This window comes from Chaetodon trifascialis, chromosome 7, assembly GCF_039877785.1.
Source record: "Chaetodon trifascialis isolate fChaTrf1 chromosome 7, fChaTrf1.hap1, whole genome shotgun sequence".
In the NCBI taxonomy this organism is placed as follows: Eukaryota; Metazoa; Chordata; class Actinopteri; order Chaetodontiformes; family Chaetodontidae; genus Chaetodon; species Chaetodon trifascialis.
The window spans coordinates 25,404,685-25,424,237 of record NC_092062.1 but is presented as its reverse complement, the minus strand read 5'-3'; the positions used below and the strand labels follow the sequence as shown (position 1 = coordinate 25,424,237).

Genomic DNA, 19,553 nt, shown 5'->3' with positions numbered 1-19,553 from the left:
GACTACAAGCCACCTTTGCTTTAATTAAGAAACTGCTTTCTCTTGCCTTTTTCTGATCATGAATGCTGTGATGATAAAGTAGGCTGCAAACCAGCGGTTCTCAACCTACAGGCATCAGTAGGTAATTTATCTTTGGAGTCACTTCTCTGTGATAATCCCTTTTTTTCTTGTGAAGTCCTGACAGTGTTTGAACAAAACCATTTGAGAAGGGCGGGCTACAACACTTTTGTTGAACTGCTCATAACTCGGAAACATATTAAACCTCTCAGAGGTCAAACAAAGAGACGTTACTTTGTTTAAGAGCTGACGGTATTGTCTGACCAACAGGCCAAAGTCCCAAAATACTCAGTTTGCTCTCATAGAAGACTAAGAAACAGAAGAAATTCGAGAAGATGGTATAGAATCATACATAGTGAGAACTTCCATGTCTTCGTGAGTCTGGACAGACATGGATGTCAACTGCAGCTGGACTGGTTGGTGGAGGCGTACAACAGCGAGGTGGTAATTCTAGTTTCTGCTTTAATCCACAGAGAATTTCCATCATCTGTCGGACAGCATCAGCCCTGTGTCCACGATGTCCTGCAGGGGTAAGAACGATCTGTGCCGAGTATGTGGCGGAGCTCTTCAGGGAAACCAAAGGCGGTGGCTCTTTGGGGGTCAAAATAAGAAGACTGGTCAGCCACAGACCCTGACAGAGTCCCTGAGAGGAGGAAGCCTGTCCCGGTCCTCGCAGAGCAGCCCCTGGGGTGAGTCTGCAGCATAAGGAAGTAAAGATAGTTGATGATCACATGCCAAATGCCTGTTGAAGAGTCTGAAGTAAACCTTTTTTTACTCTGCACAGGCAGCACATTATCTCTGGGTTCCTCAGCGTCCCTCTCCAAGTCCCAGGTATCCCTGAGCTCCCCGTCCAAAGGAACGGATCTGCTCTCGGTGTTGACTCACATACTGGGGCAGCCTGTACCACGGGGCAGCGGGCAGGGCGAGTTCATTTGCGGAAAATGCGTGAGCGTCCTCGAGCGGGTATTCAAGTTCGACGCGGTGATAGCCAGGGTGAGGGTGCTTTCGTCCGAGAGGCTGCAGAAGCTGACGCAGGAGAGGGACAAGATCCGGCAGTGGGTGCGCCACAACTACCACCACAGACACCCACAGGACTTCCAGAGCAGGGGCAGCACCAGCGAGGAGGATGGAGAGGCGGAGAAGGAGGGCTACCGGGAGATGCTCAAGGAGAATATGGCACTCTCAGAGTACGAGTGCTGGTCCGAGAAGTGGGACACGTGTCCATATTTCATAAGAACGGGTAAAAGATGCAGAAGGGGCAAAGGATGCGAAGGCTGCGATTCCTTACGGGTGTCCGACTCGGATTATGAGTCTGTCTGTGGTATTCCTCGACATTTGCCTTTTCAACCCTTCTCCCCATTGGCATTATCACGGGACAAATCCCAGAGCATGCCCCTCCACTGGAAGAGAGTGTCGTCCATAAGCTCCAGTCCGTCTTCGCTGGCGGGGTCCACTCTGTCCTTGCAAACGCTATCCCACACTGAGTCCATTCAGTCTCTGGACTCTCTTGATGGCGACGACCCGTTCGACTCACCAGGTGCTCAGTCAGTCAACTTTGTGCTGAAGGAGCTGAGAAATATTGAAGGGAAGCCAGTCAGATCTCCATCAGGGAGCAGGATCCCAGTTCTGGGCCGGAGGGACGGGAGGTACTCAGGAAAAGTTGGAGAGGTGGCGTCGCCCTCGGTGAACAGGGTGCTGAACTTTGGGGATGTGGGGAATGGAGGGGCTGAAATGGATGAAGAGGAGGGGGATGTGCTGACAGAGCTGAGGGACGAGTTCATGCCTCTTCATCGAGAGGTGAGTGTTTTCATTGAGTGATGCCTCAGACGGTTAAAATGCACTGTATATATGCATGAGTGGAAGAACTCTGACCAGATGCTGTGTGTGCCAGCAGCTGTCAATATTGACACAGTGTGCAGCAATAGGCCAGAGCAGCGGTCCAACGAGATTAGAACGGCACTTTTCACCCATGCTTTCACTAAACAATACCACAACCCATGTTAACTGTGAAATCACTGGTCATTTCAGAGCACAACTGGCAGGGTTCAGCGCGCCGTCAGGCACCTGCGAGGCCAGCTGGACCAAGCTGTGTCCCGCATCAGGACCCTGGAGGCCGAGCTGAAAGACGGGAGGAGCAAACCGACCGAAGTCAACGGATCAGACGACTGGGCCCCTGTAACGGTGCGCTTTGCTCTCTCACACACTCCATTTGAGACAGTCTGTGAAAAGTTGTAGAGGGTTTGGGAAGTGAAAATACATTCTGAGCTGCAGCTTTACGGCCTTTATAGTGCAAAATGTCTGTCCCTACTGTAGGAAACAAAAAAAGGGCTTTTAGTATTGAAAAAAGACCATCACTTTGGATGCTCCACATTAGATTTGTCTCACGCAGACTCTTGAAGCATCACATTAGTTTTGGACTGTTTCCTGTTAGGAAGGCAACTTATAATGGCCAGGGTCAACAAGAGGACTGATTACAGCAAGCAAAACCTATTTCCATTTACATAAGGGCACCTGATTATTAAATGCACTTAAAAAAACATGAATCTATATTTAACATGTCATAACTCCTTTAATCCTGTACAAGAAATAGACCCTCAATTATTACAGAAACAAGGTATAAAGTGTTCGTAAGTGATCTTTGGAGGTGCTGGCAGGCTCCCTGTTACCAGATTTTATGCTATGCTAGGGCAACACAGTGGCGCAGCAGGCAGTGTGCGTGCCTCACAGCCAGAAGGTTCGATCCCCGGGTGGGGCCTTTCTGTGTGAAGTTTGCATGTTCTTCCCGTGCATGCGTGGGTTCTCCCCGGGTACTCCGGCTTCCTCCCACAGACCAAAAACAGGCTCATTAGGTTAGTTGGTGACTCTAAAATTGCCCCTAGATCTGAGTGTGAGTTGTTTGTCTTGTATGTTGCCCTGCGATCGACTGGCGACCGGTCCAGGGTGTACCCCGCCTCTCACCCGGTGACAGCTGGGATAGGCTCCAGCCCCCCGCAGCCCCGAAAGGGATAGTCGGTATAGACAATGGATGGATGGATGCTATGCTAAGCGAAGCTAACATGCTGCTAGCTGTAGTTTCTTATTTAATGAACAGAGATGAGAGTGATGTCAAGTCAATCTAACTCGGCACGAAAGCAGATGGGTTTCAGGCGTGGTTCAATAAATTCATGACAGTTTACAAATATATGAAAGATAAACGCGCAGTGTTAAAAAGCGAAAAGGGACAAAGTGGAGACGGAGTTGCAGTGTTTGTGAAATTGTTTACCAGCTGTCACGAGAGACGGTTGCCTCTAACCTTTTTTACACAGGGAGAACAGGTTTAATACTCAGTGCAACGTTAGCCAGCAGCTCCTCAGTCACGCGTCCGAACAGCCACATAAAGCACCCTGTGAATGTTGACTGAGCACATGACGCTGTGAAAGGAATGGAGGGCGGGAGTGCTGCTTTTTGTGTGCTCCTGGACGGGTGTGTCCATGTTTCTTTATTTACAGGTGCAGATCACACACACACACACACACACACACACACACACACACACACACACACACACACACACACACACACACACACACACACACACACACACACTGCCTGCCTCTCTCAGGAATCTTCCCCGACTGGTGGGGTTTGCCCCGGGCTCAGTAGTCTTATGATACAGGATATCATCAAAAGGCCTCTCAGCTGCTTTATATAGTGTCCACGTGAGCTGAGCTCTGTGAGAAAGGTGTTCTCCACATGAGGAGTTAATTATTAGTCAGAATTAATGTGAAATATGTGGGAGTAGCCGCAGATTTGAACATTAGAGGCGTTCAATGTGCATACGAACGAGTCTTTATCAGCGAACTTAGTGCGCTCAGTCAGGATTGTGACAGATGGAATCAGTAGCTCAGGGATTCGGTGATTATGTTGCTTCCTCGTTGAAGCGTGTTAAAGGACCATGAGAAACAACAGAGACAATCTGGGTCTCATAACTGTCATGAATAACAGGCTGTTGAACTTTTAACCTCATGTGCAGAGCTTGTATAGACTAGTTTTCACTGAGCTGACGTCAGAATCATCGCTGAGCATCACAGCGTGTGAATGATGATGCCTTCACTTACCAAAGCACTTATTCATGAATCTGCTAATTCTTCCACCAAATATTCAAATCTGGATTAATCATTTTGTCTATGAAATGCAAGAATATACAGAAAAATACATACCTGTTAAAACTTCCCAGAGTCCAAGAGGATAATTTCAGGTGTCGTATTGTTCTACCAACGGTCCAAAGTCCAAAGATGTGCAGTTATCGATCATATTCAACTTTGAAAAGCAGCAAATCACATTTGAGAAGCTGTAAACAGAATATTTTAATGAACTCAGGTCAAAAGTAGTTTACTTTAGTCTATTAGAAATATCATTTAAGTATGGAAAAGTCATTACAAGTACACTTTTACTTGTTGTGCTTAATTTAAAGTACATTTGACACATACTTTTAAAAAGTGTACTTCTAAATAAATGTTGTTACATTCTACTTAAATGTATTAAAATTAATATACTATTCTGCAATACTTAAAGTGGTATTTCAGAGTACTTAGAAAAAGTGTACTTTATTGTGTGTATTATAAATTGTACTTAAAAAGTGTACTTATGGAAAGTGTGCTTATTTTCAAGTCCTTTGTATTACACTATTAGCATGTTAAATTAATGTGTACTTTAATTTCACATCATTTTAAGTGTATTTCAGTATACCTTAAACACACCGGTGATATAATACAGTCTTGAATGCTCATGAATCCTGATTTTCAAAAGCAAATTTAGCGTACTATTTACACTTCAGGTACACTCAAGTATTACTCAAGTGGTACTCAAGTAGTCCTTGAGTACACTTATGTATACGACAGGGGAAGAAAAACTCCAAACATTTCATCGTTTAAAGGAGAATTTGCTGCTTTTTCTGGTCTTGTGCTCAGGTTTTGGACCTCTCGTTGGACAAAATAAGACACCTTATTAAGATAATGTCATCTTGTGCTCTAGAATAATGTGAATTTCTACAGTTTTCTGGTGTTTTGCAGACCCTCTGATTAATCAAGAGAATAATCAGTTGTGCCCCAAAAGCTGCCTTTTGGGATCAGGAGTGTATTTCACTCAGAATCACGAAATTAAGACCGCAGTTGGATCCCCTGTTCTGACTTTTAAAAGAAACCATTGTCCTTTGTTTGCTCCAGCTGGTCCAGGAGGAGGGTGGCAGCTCCCTGCTGCAGAGCCTCGGTCACTCGCTGCACAGCCGGGAGCGTCTGATCCAGGTGGGTGAGGTGATGAGGGGAGACGGGGCTCAGTCATGCACACAGCAGTGGGCTCTTCTGCTGCTGCCGGAGCTCTGGCTCAATCTGGCTGGAATGTTGTTTGTCTTTGGAGTCACTGTGCGCCCTTAAAGTGGCAGCACCATCGATGCATCATCGTACCAGTGACACTGAAAGTGTTTTCTTAAGCTTTGATCGTGACTGGCCTTATTTTTAGCTGCAGGTTACGTTGATGATTTACAGCAGGAGTTTTATTGGACTGTTGCACTCATTGTAGGTTAGTCTGGATGAACATGATACCTGTGTGACCTAAGACTTGTTTATGTGGAGCAAAGGCTGCTTGAATGAATTACAGCCTATTAAAGATTATCAGTAAGTGACTGTACAACAAAGTCCCGGCTGCATTTTTCCCTGCGTTGGACAATGTGCAGTCGTGGTTTTGTACTAACAACTTATTCTCACGTTAGATGAGAAGATCGATACCACATTTGTCTGTTAAATGTTAAGCCACAGCTAGTAGCTTGTTATCTTAGCATAAAGACTGGAATCAGCTAGCCTGGCTCTGTCTAAACATAACAAAAACAAAACGTGTTAATTAGAAAGCTTTGCAGGTGTTGGCAGACAGTTTTTGTTTGCTTTGCACACAGCCAGGCCAGCACTTTCCCCCCTGTCTTTATGCTAAGCTAAAATAACACGCTGGCTGTAGCTCCATATTTAATGCACAGGCAGGAAAGTGGTGTCAACCTTCTCATCTGACTTTTACCGAGAGAGTGCATATGATAACCATAGTCCTCAACTCTTCTAATAATGTCCTGGATGTCAGAGCTCTGCCTCTTCTTAACTCGTGGTTGTAAAGAGATTTCAACAGATTTTATTCTCAGGGCGCGCAGATAAGCAATGAATGTGGCTGCCTGCTTGACGGAGCTTTAGCTGAGGACGCCCTATCTGATGTTTGCAGTGGTTCTGATTTACATGCATATCAGCTGAGCTGTAGCTGCAGTCTGCAGTATACGAACACTTGGCTCGGGTCACTGTGGCTGTGCATCGATTCATGCTTGAAATGGCTTCATGAGCTTTGAATGAAACTAAAAAAGTTGCACTTAGATAAGTCTCAAATCTTGCAGACAAACTGCCTTGACGGTGCTTCTAGTTTTACACTAAGCCGACAAATATTTCCTCTCTTCCAGGAGTGTATGAGTCTGATCAGAAGACTGTGTGTGGAGGAGGGAACAGGGACCGAGCTGGCCGGCAAGCTGACTGAGACTCTGAAGGAAACTCTCTCTGACAACAAGGTTAGAGCTGACACTGTCCTGGGCCATTAGCATTAAGTGCTTAATGTCTGCTTACATGAAATTACCCTCTTGCTGAAGCATTGCAGGTATCGGCATGAGCGGACAGCTTTTCATCAGACTCGATCCTCCCATCCCTGAAGGCTTCGGTATGAGCTGTGCAGGTCTTGTGATGGGTATTTTTTTCTAGCTCAGGCCTGCAGGAAGTTTTGCCAGTCTCGCAGTAGCATGCCAGTGATTTCCTCTGGCTCTGTGGAAACATGGCTGTAATGACACGCTCTGTTTTGAGTTCTCTCTATTGTTTCTGTTATTAAATCACATGGAGATCAAACTGCAAAGGCCTTTTAACAGCAAGTCTTGGAGACAAAGAATTGGGCAATTAATTGAAAGATTACTGACATTATTTGTGGTCTGCAGGCTGCTCTGGAGACAATGAGGTCAGACATGACTGAGAAAGAGAAGCACATGGAGAAAGAGATCGAGGCGCTGAGGAAGGCTGGAAGAGACCGGGAGAGAGACCTCGACACGCTCAACACTGTGCTGCAGTGCAACCGGGATGTTATCGACGTGAGCACACACACACACACACACACACACACACACACACACACACACACACACACACACACACACACACACACACACAGAAACCAAGGATGAAATTGCATGCTTTGTGCATCAAAACACACACAAACACCCACGTTCTTCCAACATTATGTACATTATGTACATCTCTCCCATGCACAGTTCACTGTACATGTACTTGAGGTTTTACTAAGACAGAGCTGCGTTTTCTCCTTGCTCCAGGACCTGCGAGTGGCTCTTGGGGAGAAGGAGCAACTGCTGAAGGAGGTGGAGAAGGAGAGGGAGCTGTGGAGACAGAGGGACCAGGCCCTCGCTACCGTCCTGCAGGAGAAGGAGGCTCTGATCCACTGTCTCAAAGAGGAGCTGGAGAAGGTAATTTACATGCACAAGGGTGTAATTTCACACACACACACACACACACACACACACACACACACACACACACACACACACACACACACACAGACACAGAGTCAGTTATTAACAGCAGGAAGTGTAAGAAGCAGGGCAGCAGTCTTCCTGCAGGCACAACTCAGGGCTGAAACGACTACTCTGAGCTTCTCCTCTGCTTGTTTTTAGCCATGCTACTTTCATGCCGAGTCAATCGTTCTAACACTTCGCTCCATACTGAAGTATCTCAAAATCTATGTGATGGATTACAGACATTCACGATCCCCAGAGAATGAACCCTAATCTTTTAAGTGATCCTCTGACTGTTCTTATTGCATCACCAGCAAGTCAACAATTTCATTTTCTCCATTAAATACCTGCAAAACTAACGGCATTCCTCTCAGCCTCAGCTTTGTGTTTACTGCTAATTAGCAAATGTTAGCATGCTAACACAAAAAAACTGACATGGTTGGCATTGTCACTGACTGATGATGTGAAATTTCAATTGTGTGATTTGAAGGAAGATTATAAATGAAACTGTAGAACTGTCACATGTGAAATGTGTGCATCTGTAGTCTTAATCTGTATCTTATAAGTCTAGCACCTCTATCTTTAAGAGGCAATTGAGCTTGGGAGAATAGCTTTCTAACAGCTGCAGAGTGATGGAGGTATAATGAGGAATAAGTGTTAATTTAAGCTCTTCCACCCTTGAAATTCAGAAATCCCACCCTCTCTGTATTATTGAATGCCTGTTCTGCAGTACCTCACTCCTCTGGCCCCAGATGAGGTTTGTCAGTAAGTACTGACCTCACTGACCACGGGGAAACTTTTACTCACAACATGTCATTTTCCTCCAGGCTCTCTCTGACTCTGCGATTGGTCAGGGTTTGGTTGGGGGAGGGGCTCAGCTGGCAGCCTTGTTGCAGGACAGAGAGGGAAACAGTGACACCTTGTGTAAGGAGGTCACCAAACTCAGCACAGCCCTGCAGGAGTACCAGGACATGGTGCAGGTGAGATATGAGCACGAGGAGAGGATTTCATAGATCTATGCATCAAAGAGAAACCTGAAAAAGAACGATTCATTTTGCTTTTTCACCAGAATCAGCAGGAGAGTCACAGCCAGACGGTGTCTTCCCTCACAGCTCAGCTCAGAGACACTCGGCAGGAGCTGAGGGAGATGGAGACGCAGAGGAAGGAGGCCGATAGAGCCCGGCAGAACAGCAGAGAGGACAGAGAGCGAGAGGAGAGGAGACTGAGGGACAGCCTGGACAAGAGAGACAAACTCATAGAGGTAAGTGCAGGAATCTGTCCCATCACAGCCCTTCTGAGGTTACCTCTCCAGCCTCTAGAGCCCCAGAAGAAAGAAGCAACACATGAATTCATGCCATTGAATAAGTCGCTTAAACTGCATAAAATATGCATTCACACATTTTGATAAAAAATACACATTCACTCCAATAATCATCAAAAAAGACATTTATACTTACATATAGATTATATTTTTATTACATATTTAATACCTTGAACAATCCCGAACATCAGTGCCAAGTTTTGATGTCAGATCCTCCGAACGAAGTTTGATGGCTTTTTATAAACTCACAGAAAAACTAAGGAAAATGTGTTGGAGAACACACAGAGCTGCATGAGAACCACCTTCCATATGCAATGCAGATATATTTTGATGAAAGAGAGAGAGTACCTCTAAAAAAATGTAGGGAATTAAAGTACAAAGCTCTCTCATGACTTTTCTTTTTCTTCATTTGCAGCAAATCCTGGTGGATGCTGAGGAGCGGGACCATCTTTTCAGAGAGCTGCAGCAGAACCTGCAGAACAAACGGGAACCTCTGACCGCCATCAAACACACACTGTGATAGAGCACAACTGCACAGAGATGGAAGATTACTTTTGCACTTTCTGCACCACCTTTTTGCCTCTTCGGCATATTTATCGTGGTGTACATTAAGTCTATTTATATTTATCTCTGTACATTTTTGAGGTTTGCATTTGCAGACCTGCCTTGTTCTGGCATGGGACAAAGGAAAGTTTTTAATTTTCCACAATTGCTACTCAACTCCCTGGATAAATCTGTAATTTCAGACACAGCCTGATTGTTTTCGGTATGGAGAGATATCAGGTCTAGTTTCTTAGAACTGGATGTTTAAGACTTGATTTCAAACTCACCCAATTACTGTATTTTGTTTTTTATGTAATGAGTCTAGTGAGTAGGAAGTGATTAAATTGAGATTTGGGTTTGATATTGCTTTAAATCTGAATTAGCCTGTATCTGTTCTTTGGAAATCTTTGCAGTGGTGTCTTCAGTGTGTTTGTCTTTTTACTTTCTGGAAACAGAACTGCCATTTTTTTGTTTACAGTGCTATCTCCTGGAGGGGAATACTTAGGACCAAAGTAATATTTCTAATTTCTTTAATTTTCTGCTTTTAGGTCTTTCTTCTTTTCAATTTTGTTTTGGAACGAGTCTAAATTATCTTCACAGTTTATATGTCTTGTATTATTAGTCTGGGACAGGTTATTGGAGATAATTTCCCTCTTTTAGCTCAAGAGAATTAAACACTCTGATCCAAATTACTTGTGTCTGCAGACGTTATTTCATTAACCATTGTATGTGGTCAGTGATGAAATATGGCTTTCAAACTATGACAGGTTCCAGATTTTTTTTTTTTTTCTTTTAACAACATTTTCGATGTTAGTTATCATAGAAACACAAGACTCTCCCGGATAATACAAAGATCTTGTTCATTTAGATTATGATCACCATTTCTAGTTATATCAACTTATTTTCTGAGAAATCCTGTTTTGTCAGTAGTATGGCGGACGGGTCTAAATACTACATTACCCAATAGCCTCTGCAGCCGTTTCTATGTAAAACACAGGCGCGAATAGAATTATTGATTTCAAAACGTCTCGTCGTTGAACGAGAGAACAAAACACGGCGATATTCATACAAAATTAAGCACACTGTCTAAATTAAATTGATTTAAGAAGGACTTTGCCAGTTTTTTGAACACTGCGTTAACCAGCCGTTAGGGGTTCACGTGACAGAACTCTGCTCTGTGATTGGATACATCCCGCCGAAATGTACCCTGGGAGTAGTAGTTCACTGTCCTGCGACGTGATAAGTATGCATCGGGTTGTACTTTTGATTCTGTCAAAGAACCATATATTTTCTATGGCAGTTATTAATCTTTTGTATTGATTATTCATCCGGGAGAGTTTCCGTCGATCCTCCCAACGCTGAGCCACCTTACGTTGTCTTTGGGCAAAATGAATGGGAATCATACTTCCGGAAACAAGCGGGTCTGAAACCTGAAATAGCAATAGTGTTAAGTAAAGCCAGTGTTGAATGACAGTGCCCCCTGTCTTCTCACGGCCCCCGCGAGCTTTAAGTTTCTTGTTGCTTCAGGAACTGTTGCTATGGAGCTGATACCTCAACACCTCACACAAAGTTTGTACCCTGAATGCCTCACAGTGGTACAGTAAAAGACTGAGTAGGGGGGTTTATCACAGCCTGCTCAGAGACGGAACAGCTGATATTTAACGTTTCATTTGGAGCAAAGCGCACGTGAAGGAATGCAGGTCCAGTCGGTGCCCCTCGGCTCTGTCACCATCGGACCGCAGTCCTGGCGCGATGGGACGCTCCGCTCCATCCGGCGGGCGGAGCGCCTGGTTCGGCAGACTCGAGCTGGGCGGTCCGGGACTTGCAGCCGGCCACGGAGCAGCAGCGCCGCCGCCGGTCTCATCCCACAGCGCACGGGCGGCACAGCGGAAACAACCGAAGATAAGATTACAGAGGAGGAATGCGGAGAGAGTCGTGACTCCATCTGCAAAAATAAGATCTCCAGGCCCCAAACGACAGCAACAATGGTGAGAGCGAAGTTAAGGCTTAAAGATCTGATAAGTGATGGAGCAATAAAATGTGATCTGCGTGATTAAGTATGCAATCATACTGAGAAAAAAAAAAAAAAGTTTTATGAGAAATTAAAATCTAAGTTGTTGAGACTGTGGGATGAGTTGAGATGCTTTCAAATAACAACAGTATACAAATTTACTCTTACAACTAAAAATTCGACTTAAGGAAAAGTATGTAAGTGTTATCAGCAAAATGTGCTTAAAGTATCCAAAATAAAAGTATTCATAGCACAGAATGGCTCGATTCCCAGTTTTAAAGTATTGCATAAAGTGTGTTACATTATTGGATTATTGTTGCAGAAGCATTAACATACAAGCATCATTTTACTGTCGTGTCTGTTAGAGGTGGCTAATTTTAACTACTTCATATACTGCTGGGCACTTTAGTCTTAGGCTAAATAATCATGTTTTACAGGTTGATGATATGTTTTTTAAATAAAATCTTTATCTGTCAAATAACTATTATCTAAAGCTGCTAAATAAATGCAGTGTACCAAAAAAAAAAAAAAAATGCAGCATTTCCCTCTGAAACGTCATGGAGTAGAAGTATAAAGTGGCATATAACAGAAATACTCAAGTGAAGTACAAGCACCTCAAAATTATACTTAAGCACAGCATTTTGGTATATTTGTTTGGTAACTTTCCAGCATTCATTCAGACATTTTGAAAATTGCAGTCTAACTTTCCTCTGAAGTTTCCCAGTGGCTCCCAGAGGACGCCCGTGACCCCGTTCCCACCTACCAGCCTGCGCGAGCAGTGCGCTGGGGCCAGCGTCGCTGTGGCCTGTGAGTACATGCGGAGGGTGCGGGAGGTGGAGGGGCAGCTGCGCAGGCAGGCCGGCAGGGTGACCCAGGAGGGCGTCAAGCTGGAGAGGGAGAGGGGTCACCTGGAGAGGATGCTGCGGAGCCTCCGGGCCGATCTGACTGTCAACAGGAGGAGCTCGGAGGGGAGGACCAAGAGACCATCCACTGCTGAGACGGCAAGTTTACACAACTTGGCTGCTATGGCATTTAACCAACCATTTCACCAAAAAGAGAATTTCTCCTCCAGGGATCAGCAGTGGTCGAGGCTCAGACTGTCCGACATTTGAACTTGTCCTAAATTTGCTCTCACCTGCTTCTAGATTTGAACTTTTTTGTGTCTACCTAAGGACAAAAGAAACAGATGATTCAGCCAATTTGTAGTTTATTGTCTGCACAGAGATTTCATAGATATCCAGACAAAGCACTGCTAATCTGAAGTTATTTCTGCATGCTTTTGATAATGACTGCTAGATGTGTCCTCCACCACCAGATGTGATGTAAATGATACAACAGACTATGGATTAATTCATTGAGTTCTGTGCTGTGAGCTCCAATTGTCGAGGAGAGGAGATGCGTTCACTGACAGGTCTGCTCCGCTGCAGGAGAGAGATGGTGCTGATTACTTGCTGTTGTGTGAGAGGAGAGAGCTGGCCCAGTTGAAACAGGATCTGGAGGGAGCACTGAGAAACACACTGACGCAGCTACAGGTGATTTACAGCGCTGCCGTTCTGTCTTCATCGGTTGACTCGTTTTCCTTCAAAGCCTCCTCCCTCCCCCCACTCTCTGTTTCTTTCTCTCTCTTTTCCACTTGCCCTTCCACGTGATTTACTGGCATGAGTGATGGAAGAAAAACAACACCGCCAAAGCTTCAGTGCTCCAATAACCTCCACTCTTTTCTCTTATCACCACCTTATATCTGTTGTTTTTTTTGGCATGGATGCAATGAGGTGTTAATATATAAAATAAAGGCTGAGGATCATAAGCACCCAGTAACCAGGTGGAGTCTCCAGTCATGCAGCTGCTCTGTGAGGCTGTACTTCAGCACAGCTTAGCTTTGAGGTCACCATGTTTATCATCTCATTTAGCTTGTTAGCATTCACTTCCTTCTAATTTGTTAAATAGCACATAGGTGGCCATTTTTCACTTTTCCTAATATGTTCTAGACTAAACATTTGATTAATCGGTCGAGGAAATAATTCATTAGTGGGAATGATTGCTAGTTTCAGCCTTTCCCCTCTGTGTCTTCCAGGCCCTGGGTCAGAGCAGCAAACAGCTGCTGGACTGTGCCAGTGAGAGGGCTCTTGTCCTGGAGCTGCTGCCTCGCAGCGGCTCAGCTGGAGGGCACCGCGGCGCCACTCGGACCTTCACCAAAACAGACCCCGTCAGCCCCTTTACACCAGGTGCACGCAAAGTGAAACCCTGCAACATCCTGCTGCAGCAGGAACAGCAGGAGGAAGGAGAAATATTACATAAAACATAGGAAGGAGATCATTTTACACACAACCAATGTAGATATTAGGCAGAAGATGTGAACTGTCTGATCTACAGGAGTGTGTCCAGTACAGAGTGTGCATTATTATCACAGCATCTATAGATACATACCAGATACATACATATCTATACATACCAGGGTTATTAAAGTTGACTAAAACTAAACTAAAAACTAAAACTAGGTGTGGAAAAGCATTTTAGTTAGCTGAACTAAAAGTGAAAACTAGACTAAAATGATAGCGTGAGCTTACAGAGCTAATTAAAACAAAATATACAGGAAACAGTTTAAGTTTTAATCTTTGGTCAAATGAGTCAACATAACAAGCATCAGGAGGCTTTCATGCATATGTTTATTCAGAGTGGGATCTCTGGATGGGTAGCACGGGTGGCACGGTGGGACAAGTGGTAACACTGTCGCCTCACAGCTAGAAGGTCCCTGGTTCGAACCATGCCTTCAGTGCCTGCTGCTTGAGGAAAAAGACGGCCTTTCTGTGTGGAGTTTGCACGTTCTCCCTGTGTTCACCCGGGGTTTCCTCCTTAATAACCCCCACTAAAAACATGCAAGAAGATAAATGGGATAAATGGAGATGGGATAAATGCGGAGAAAATAATTTCACGAGAAGCATAGTGTGTAGTGTGCAACTTACTGTCTGTGTGATGTGATAATAAAAAGTACGTTTCTTCTTCTTCTAGATAACTGTGTACATAACCTTCTCAAAGGGTTGTTTGTATTGCAGTACCTATTCTGACTTTCTTAAATCTTACCCCTGACAAATACCCAGCATATTATAAAAAAAAAAAATAGATTAGTGCAATGAAAACTAGACTGAGACTCACTCCAAATGAAAACAGTAACATGAACAATGCACCTGCTGATACTCACAAAAAGGTCTGATCTGGCAGCGCTGACCTTCCCAGTTTAAAATGAGCCGCTGTGTGGGAAAACAGTCGTAAACGGTAGCAGGAACCAGTCAGTCCACCCTAGCTTGTTCACGTGACCCCAATCCTTTTTTCCATCACTGTAAATTTGTCTTCTTGCAGAGTCTAAACAGGTTTTAGAGTCGTCCTCTCTGACAGTCAACCAGTCGCAGCTGCTGAGGGAAAACATCAGGCAGATGCTAACCGGCGCCATCGCCAGGCAGAAAGCTGTTCACCGCTCCGTCAATGACGGCCTGGTCAAGAAAGTGGCAGAGACAATCAGTCTGCAGGTAGACACAAACGCACACACGTTTAACATCTTTGCATGCAACACAGAAATGCTCTGACATCATTTTCAGATCAGAGTAATAAAACACCGTCTACATTTCATTCTCGCTTTGGCAGCAAAACCTGACCCTGATGTCTGCAGCCACCAGGCAGGCCATGTTTCGCAAGCAGCGGGAAATTAACTGTATTCGTCACAGCCACGACAGAGTGCAGGTTAGTGCGTTTGTGCAACAGGATCGGTGAGTTAAGCATTCAGTGACAGTTTGCACAAGTTTTCCCCCGTGTTTTTCTGTGCACAGGGTCCGGAGTACAGCGGTGACATCCTGTCCAGAGAGAAACTCAACAGGCCTCTGGTGCAGGTTTATCAGAGACACCCAGGGACACAGTTACCTGAGGCTGCTCATCTCATACAGGTGGTTACTGCTTCCCGAACGTCTGTTCACACACATGTTCAAATACACCCAGAAATAATGATGGTAATAACGATAATAAACTTTATTTACATAGTTCCTTTCATACAGGAAGCTTTGGCTTTACAAGACAGAAATCACATGCGCCAAGTGAGTGCTTCACATACCTTTCTGAGGAGGAAGGAAATGTTAAGTTAGCCCACGCTCGCACCTCTATAGAGCACAATCTGCATGAATAAACCAAACAACGCTGGGACTTGTCTCTTATATGGCCTCAACACATTATAAGAAGTGTGAGGGGCTGCAGATGAAGAGGAGACACAAAAAGATGCCATGATTTGAATACAGGGAATGACAGCAAACATACAAGCTGTGGAGTAGAGGCTCACCCTTCCACTGTATCTTTAAGCTTAGTTAGATTTCAGATAAATGGTCGTAGGAGAACACAGCGCATGCCAGGATTTCCTCATAATCAGATATGCTGGCAGATGTTCACACCATAGATTAAAAAAAGCATTCAGTGGTTTAACACAAACCTCCCCTTTTGTCGCCTGGCTCAAACAAAAAGAACAAACCGAAACCGTTTCCTGTGTGTCTCTCAGGGCAGTGCAGTGCTGAAGCGATGTCTGCTGTCCTCTGAAGGTGAGCTGGTGAGGCTGCAGCGCGTCTGCCTGCAGCTGCTGGACGACCAGCACGGCAAGAGAGCTGCAGCTCAGGCGGACACAGCCGTGATCCGCATGAGGCGCCAGCAGGTCGACAGGCGAGCTGTGCCCTCTTTCCTCCAGCAGGGGGCGTGCAGAAGCCAACTCCCCTTGTCTTGTGCTCAGTAGAGCTGCAGCGAGGATGCACACTGAGAGAGCTGAGGGTGTAACGTGTGTTGTGAGAAAATGGGAGCAGTCATGTGTGAAACCTACTGGTTCAAAATTCACACAATTTGATGAAAGCTACACTATGTGGCCAAAACTATATGGACACCCCTGTTCACGTACTCTTGTGTACTAAAGGCTGTTTTTCATGGTTTTGGCTTGGACCTTATGTTCCAGTTAAAGAGGATTTTAATGTTACACCACAGCTATTTAAGGAAATACTGTGCTTGTAGGTTTGTGACAACAGTTTAAGGAAAGCTCCTTCCTGTCTTAATTATTCCCATACACAACATGACTTTCCCAGTTTGATGTGAAAGAACTTGACTGGGCACAGAGCCCTGACCTCAACCCTTTGGCATGAACTTCAGTGGAGACTGCCATCCTGGCCTTGTCCCCCAACAGCAGTGCTGGACCTCAGTGTTGCTCTTGTGGCTGAATGGGAGAAAACCCCCTGCAGCCAGGTTCTAAAATCCTGAGCACTGTCCCAGAGAGCGGGGGCTGTTGCAGGCGAAGATTAATACCTGTAGATGTAGAATTAAATCTTCAACCGCCTCGTATGAGTGTAACATTCAGGTGTCCAAATACTTTTGGCCACATGTGTTTCTGCACTGAGCTGTACACGTTGTTTTTTTTTTTCTCTTTGTGCAAAAACATTTTAAACGTTGAAATTTAATAAAAGTAAAAACAATGTGCATGATTTACCCTTTTTGGTCCCACAGAAAGCACAGCAGAATCCTGAGGATTTGTCTCAGGTTAATGGCCTGTATTTATATGCAACTGGCAAATTCTTAATTTCCGTCATGCGTCAAACCGGCTGGTATTTCGGTGTTAAAAGAAATGCCAAGATTTATTTGCTATAACCATTTCAGTATGGTCTAATTCAGTTATCTTTACTGCAATAAAACATGACCACACTTGGAACAATGACCTTCTATCTAACTGACACATGAACCCAGAAAAAAAGATGGTGGATAGAGATGGTGTAGTGCCTAATATGATTATCTTATCTATCGAGACGATCAGATTTCTCACTGAAAACCACTTATTCACTTATTAAACCAAAAGGCAGCACACTTTCTTTAGAGATATAATCTGCCTTTTTCCTCTGAACCAAAACAGCTTTAAAGACCTGTGAATTTTACAGCTTTTCCATAAAGTTTAAACACTTTCCTTCCTCAGACTTGAGCTTTCCAGTCATGGGGCTGCAGGTCACTTGACCGCCCTCCCACCAAACCCAACGTCTTTCAGTAGGAGAGAAGACAAGATTTAATAAACCTGCCCTGTTTCACCTTAGTACACGCCACCTCTTGTCATTCTGTATAAAAAAAGTGGACATGAAAGATTTTATATAGATCCTAACCTAAACTAGACAAAGCCCTTATTGATGCTCTTCAGTCTGAATGGGGCCTTTCTGTGCAGGACAGCGAGCCCGGGCAGTGCTGTAAAATCACGGCTGTCACGGGAAGCTAACAGCCTAATTGAATCATAAGCATCGGGCTGTGGAGATTCCTGCAGTTATTTAACAGAATATCAAGAAACCACAAGATATTCGCCTTCAGATCTCTGCAGCAGGACTGGCCGAGGAAGACGAGGGCTCTCAGATAAAGCTGACTGGAAACTTCTTGTGCTCAAGGTGAAGACAGCCGGTTTGTTCCAGAAGAGAACAACAAGGAGACGACGCTCAGAGCTGAAGAATCGAGCTGCAAGAAGATTTTCTAGTAATGTCGAAGCCGGTTTGCCTCCTTCTTCTCCTTTGTTTGCTTCCAGCTGTGGGTGAGCGAACAACAACCAGTAGAAGTACTGTCAGTGTAAACTGCTTTTGCAGCAATAGCTAATAGCAGGGCTGCAACTAACGGCTATTTTTAGCACTGATTAATTTGTTAATTAGCTTCTTGAGGAACTGTTTGGGTCATAAAATATTAGAAAGTAGTGAAATTTGAACAACTGAGTGGAAAATTGTCCTGATTTGTCGAACTAATAGTCAAAAAACCCAAATATATGCAATTTACTATAATATAAGACAACGAAAATCAGCAAATCCTCTCATCTGACACGCTGGAACCAGTGAATGTTTGGCATTTAGCTTGAAATATTACTTAAACATTAAATTATGAAAACATTTTCCATTTAATCAACTGATTGTTTCAGCTTTAGTTAATACACCTCAAGCTTTCTGTTATTTTTTAGCTGATTTACTTCCATGAAAACAAGCATCCAATTGCAATTACCGATAATACTAATGATATCATATTTTTTTGAGCTCATCAAGTAGAAAATATTAACATTGTCATTATGTTTAGATTCAGAGCAATGGATGGTTTTTGTCATTTTCATCATGTTTGGGATCTAAATCATGCAACACAATTAACCAACACGTGTGTCCCTCAGCCCCCCTCTTCTGTTACACCTGTGTGTTCCCCACCATCTCACCTCTGGACTGTATCAGATTCCCCATGAAGTGTCCGCCCGGGCAGGTCTGTCTGTCCAGCAGGGCTGTGGGCCGGAAAGGTGAGGGCACCACAAGTCAGGCAGCAAAATTTAAATGAAGCAAAACTGAGAAAAAGAAGTGAGAAAGGCGGCTCCCAGCACAGTTAGCGACGAGTCGGTGTGGTTTATTTTGTGTGTGTGTCTTTGCGAGCCTCTCCCACACTGATGTTTCTCCTGAACTCGTGGTTTTCAGGAGACTTCCGTGTCGTGTTGTATGAGAAGAGCTGCATCCTTCCCTCCCTGTGTGGCATCACGGGCGAGAAATACACCATGGGAATCAACTTCACCTTCACCAATGAATGCTGCATCACACACCTGTGCAACGGAGCCGCAACAGCTGCTCCCCCCTGCTGGACTGGCACATTACTCACGCTGCTTATTTCATACTCCGTTTGGTAGAGAAATATTAAAGCAATGTGGAAGATAATTTGTTTGACGCACTTGAAGTGAAGTTGCCTTTTTGCCCTCTAATGGACTGACATAGAACTCAACTTCTTTTTAGTAACTCTGCACTAATCTGTGCTTTGTTTTACCTCGAGTGTGAGATGGAAAAATAAGATTTTTCTCTGATTATTGCTAACTTGCAGAGCTTGCTTTTGGAGGGGATGAGTGTTTATGTTCCTATGATTTGGCAACTTCATCCAAACTTTGATAAAAATGAACTACCTCTATCCATTTATCAGTCAGGTTTGTCTTCAAACAACTCCCATAGTTATGTGTACACATTGCGTTGTATTTACACATACAGAGAGGACAAAAGAAT

At 44.3% G+C, this 19,553-nt stretch overlaps 3 protein-coding genes across 3 annotated transcripts; all 3 read left to right on the top strand.

The window, feature by feature from the left end:
* Positions 1-555: 555 nt before the first annotated feature.
* LOC139333970 (golgin subfamily A member 5) lies at positions 556-10,185 on the top strand. The gene is made up of 10 exons (XM_070966695.1): positions 556-746; positions 842-1,854; positions 2,086-2,238; positions 5,262-5,339; positions 6,524-6,628; positions 7,043-7,192; positions 7,433-7,582; positions 8,485-8,610; positions 8,700-8,891; positions 9,367-10,185. The coding sequence occupies exons 1-10, from the start codon at positions 575-577 to the stop codon at positions 9,469-9,471; spliced, it is 2,244 nt and encodes a 747-aa protein (XP_070822796.1). The 5' UTR covers positions 556-574; the 3' UTR covers positions 9,472-10,185.
* Positions 10,186-11,188: 1,003 nt separating this feature from the next.
* Positions 11,189-16,397, top strand: tektl1 (tektin like 1). The gene is made up of 8 exons (XM_070967169.1): positions 11,189-11,482; positions 12,222-12,506; positions 12,933-13,037; positions 13,580-13,730; positions 14,863-15,029; positions 15,145-15,240; positions 15,327-15,440; positions 16,040-16,397. Exons 1-8 carry the CDS (start codon positions 11,189-11,191, stop codon positions 16,265-16,267), a joined length of 1,440 nt encoding a protein of 479 aa, XP_070823270.1. The 3' UTR covers positions 16,268-16,397.
* A 1,347-nt stretch (positions 16,398-17,744) lies between these two features.
* LOC139334334 (sperm acrosome membrane-associated protein 4-like) lies at positions 17,745-19,478 on the top strand. Its single transcript, XM_070967153.1, has 3 exons — positions 17,745-18,076; positions 18,692-18,811; positions 18,984-19,478. The coding sequence occupies exons 1-3, from the start codon at positions 18,025-18,027 to the stop codon at positions 19,187-19,189; spliced, it is 378 nt and encodes a 125-aa protein (XP_070823254.1). The 5' UTR covers positions 17,745-18,024; the 3' UTR covers positions 19,190-19,478.
* The last annotated feature ends 75 nt before the right edge of the window (positions 19,479-19,553 follow it).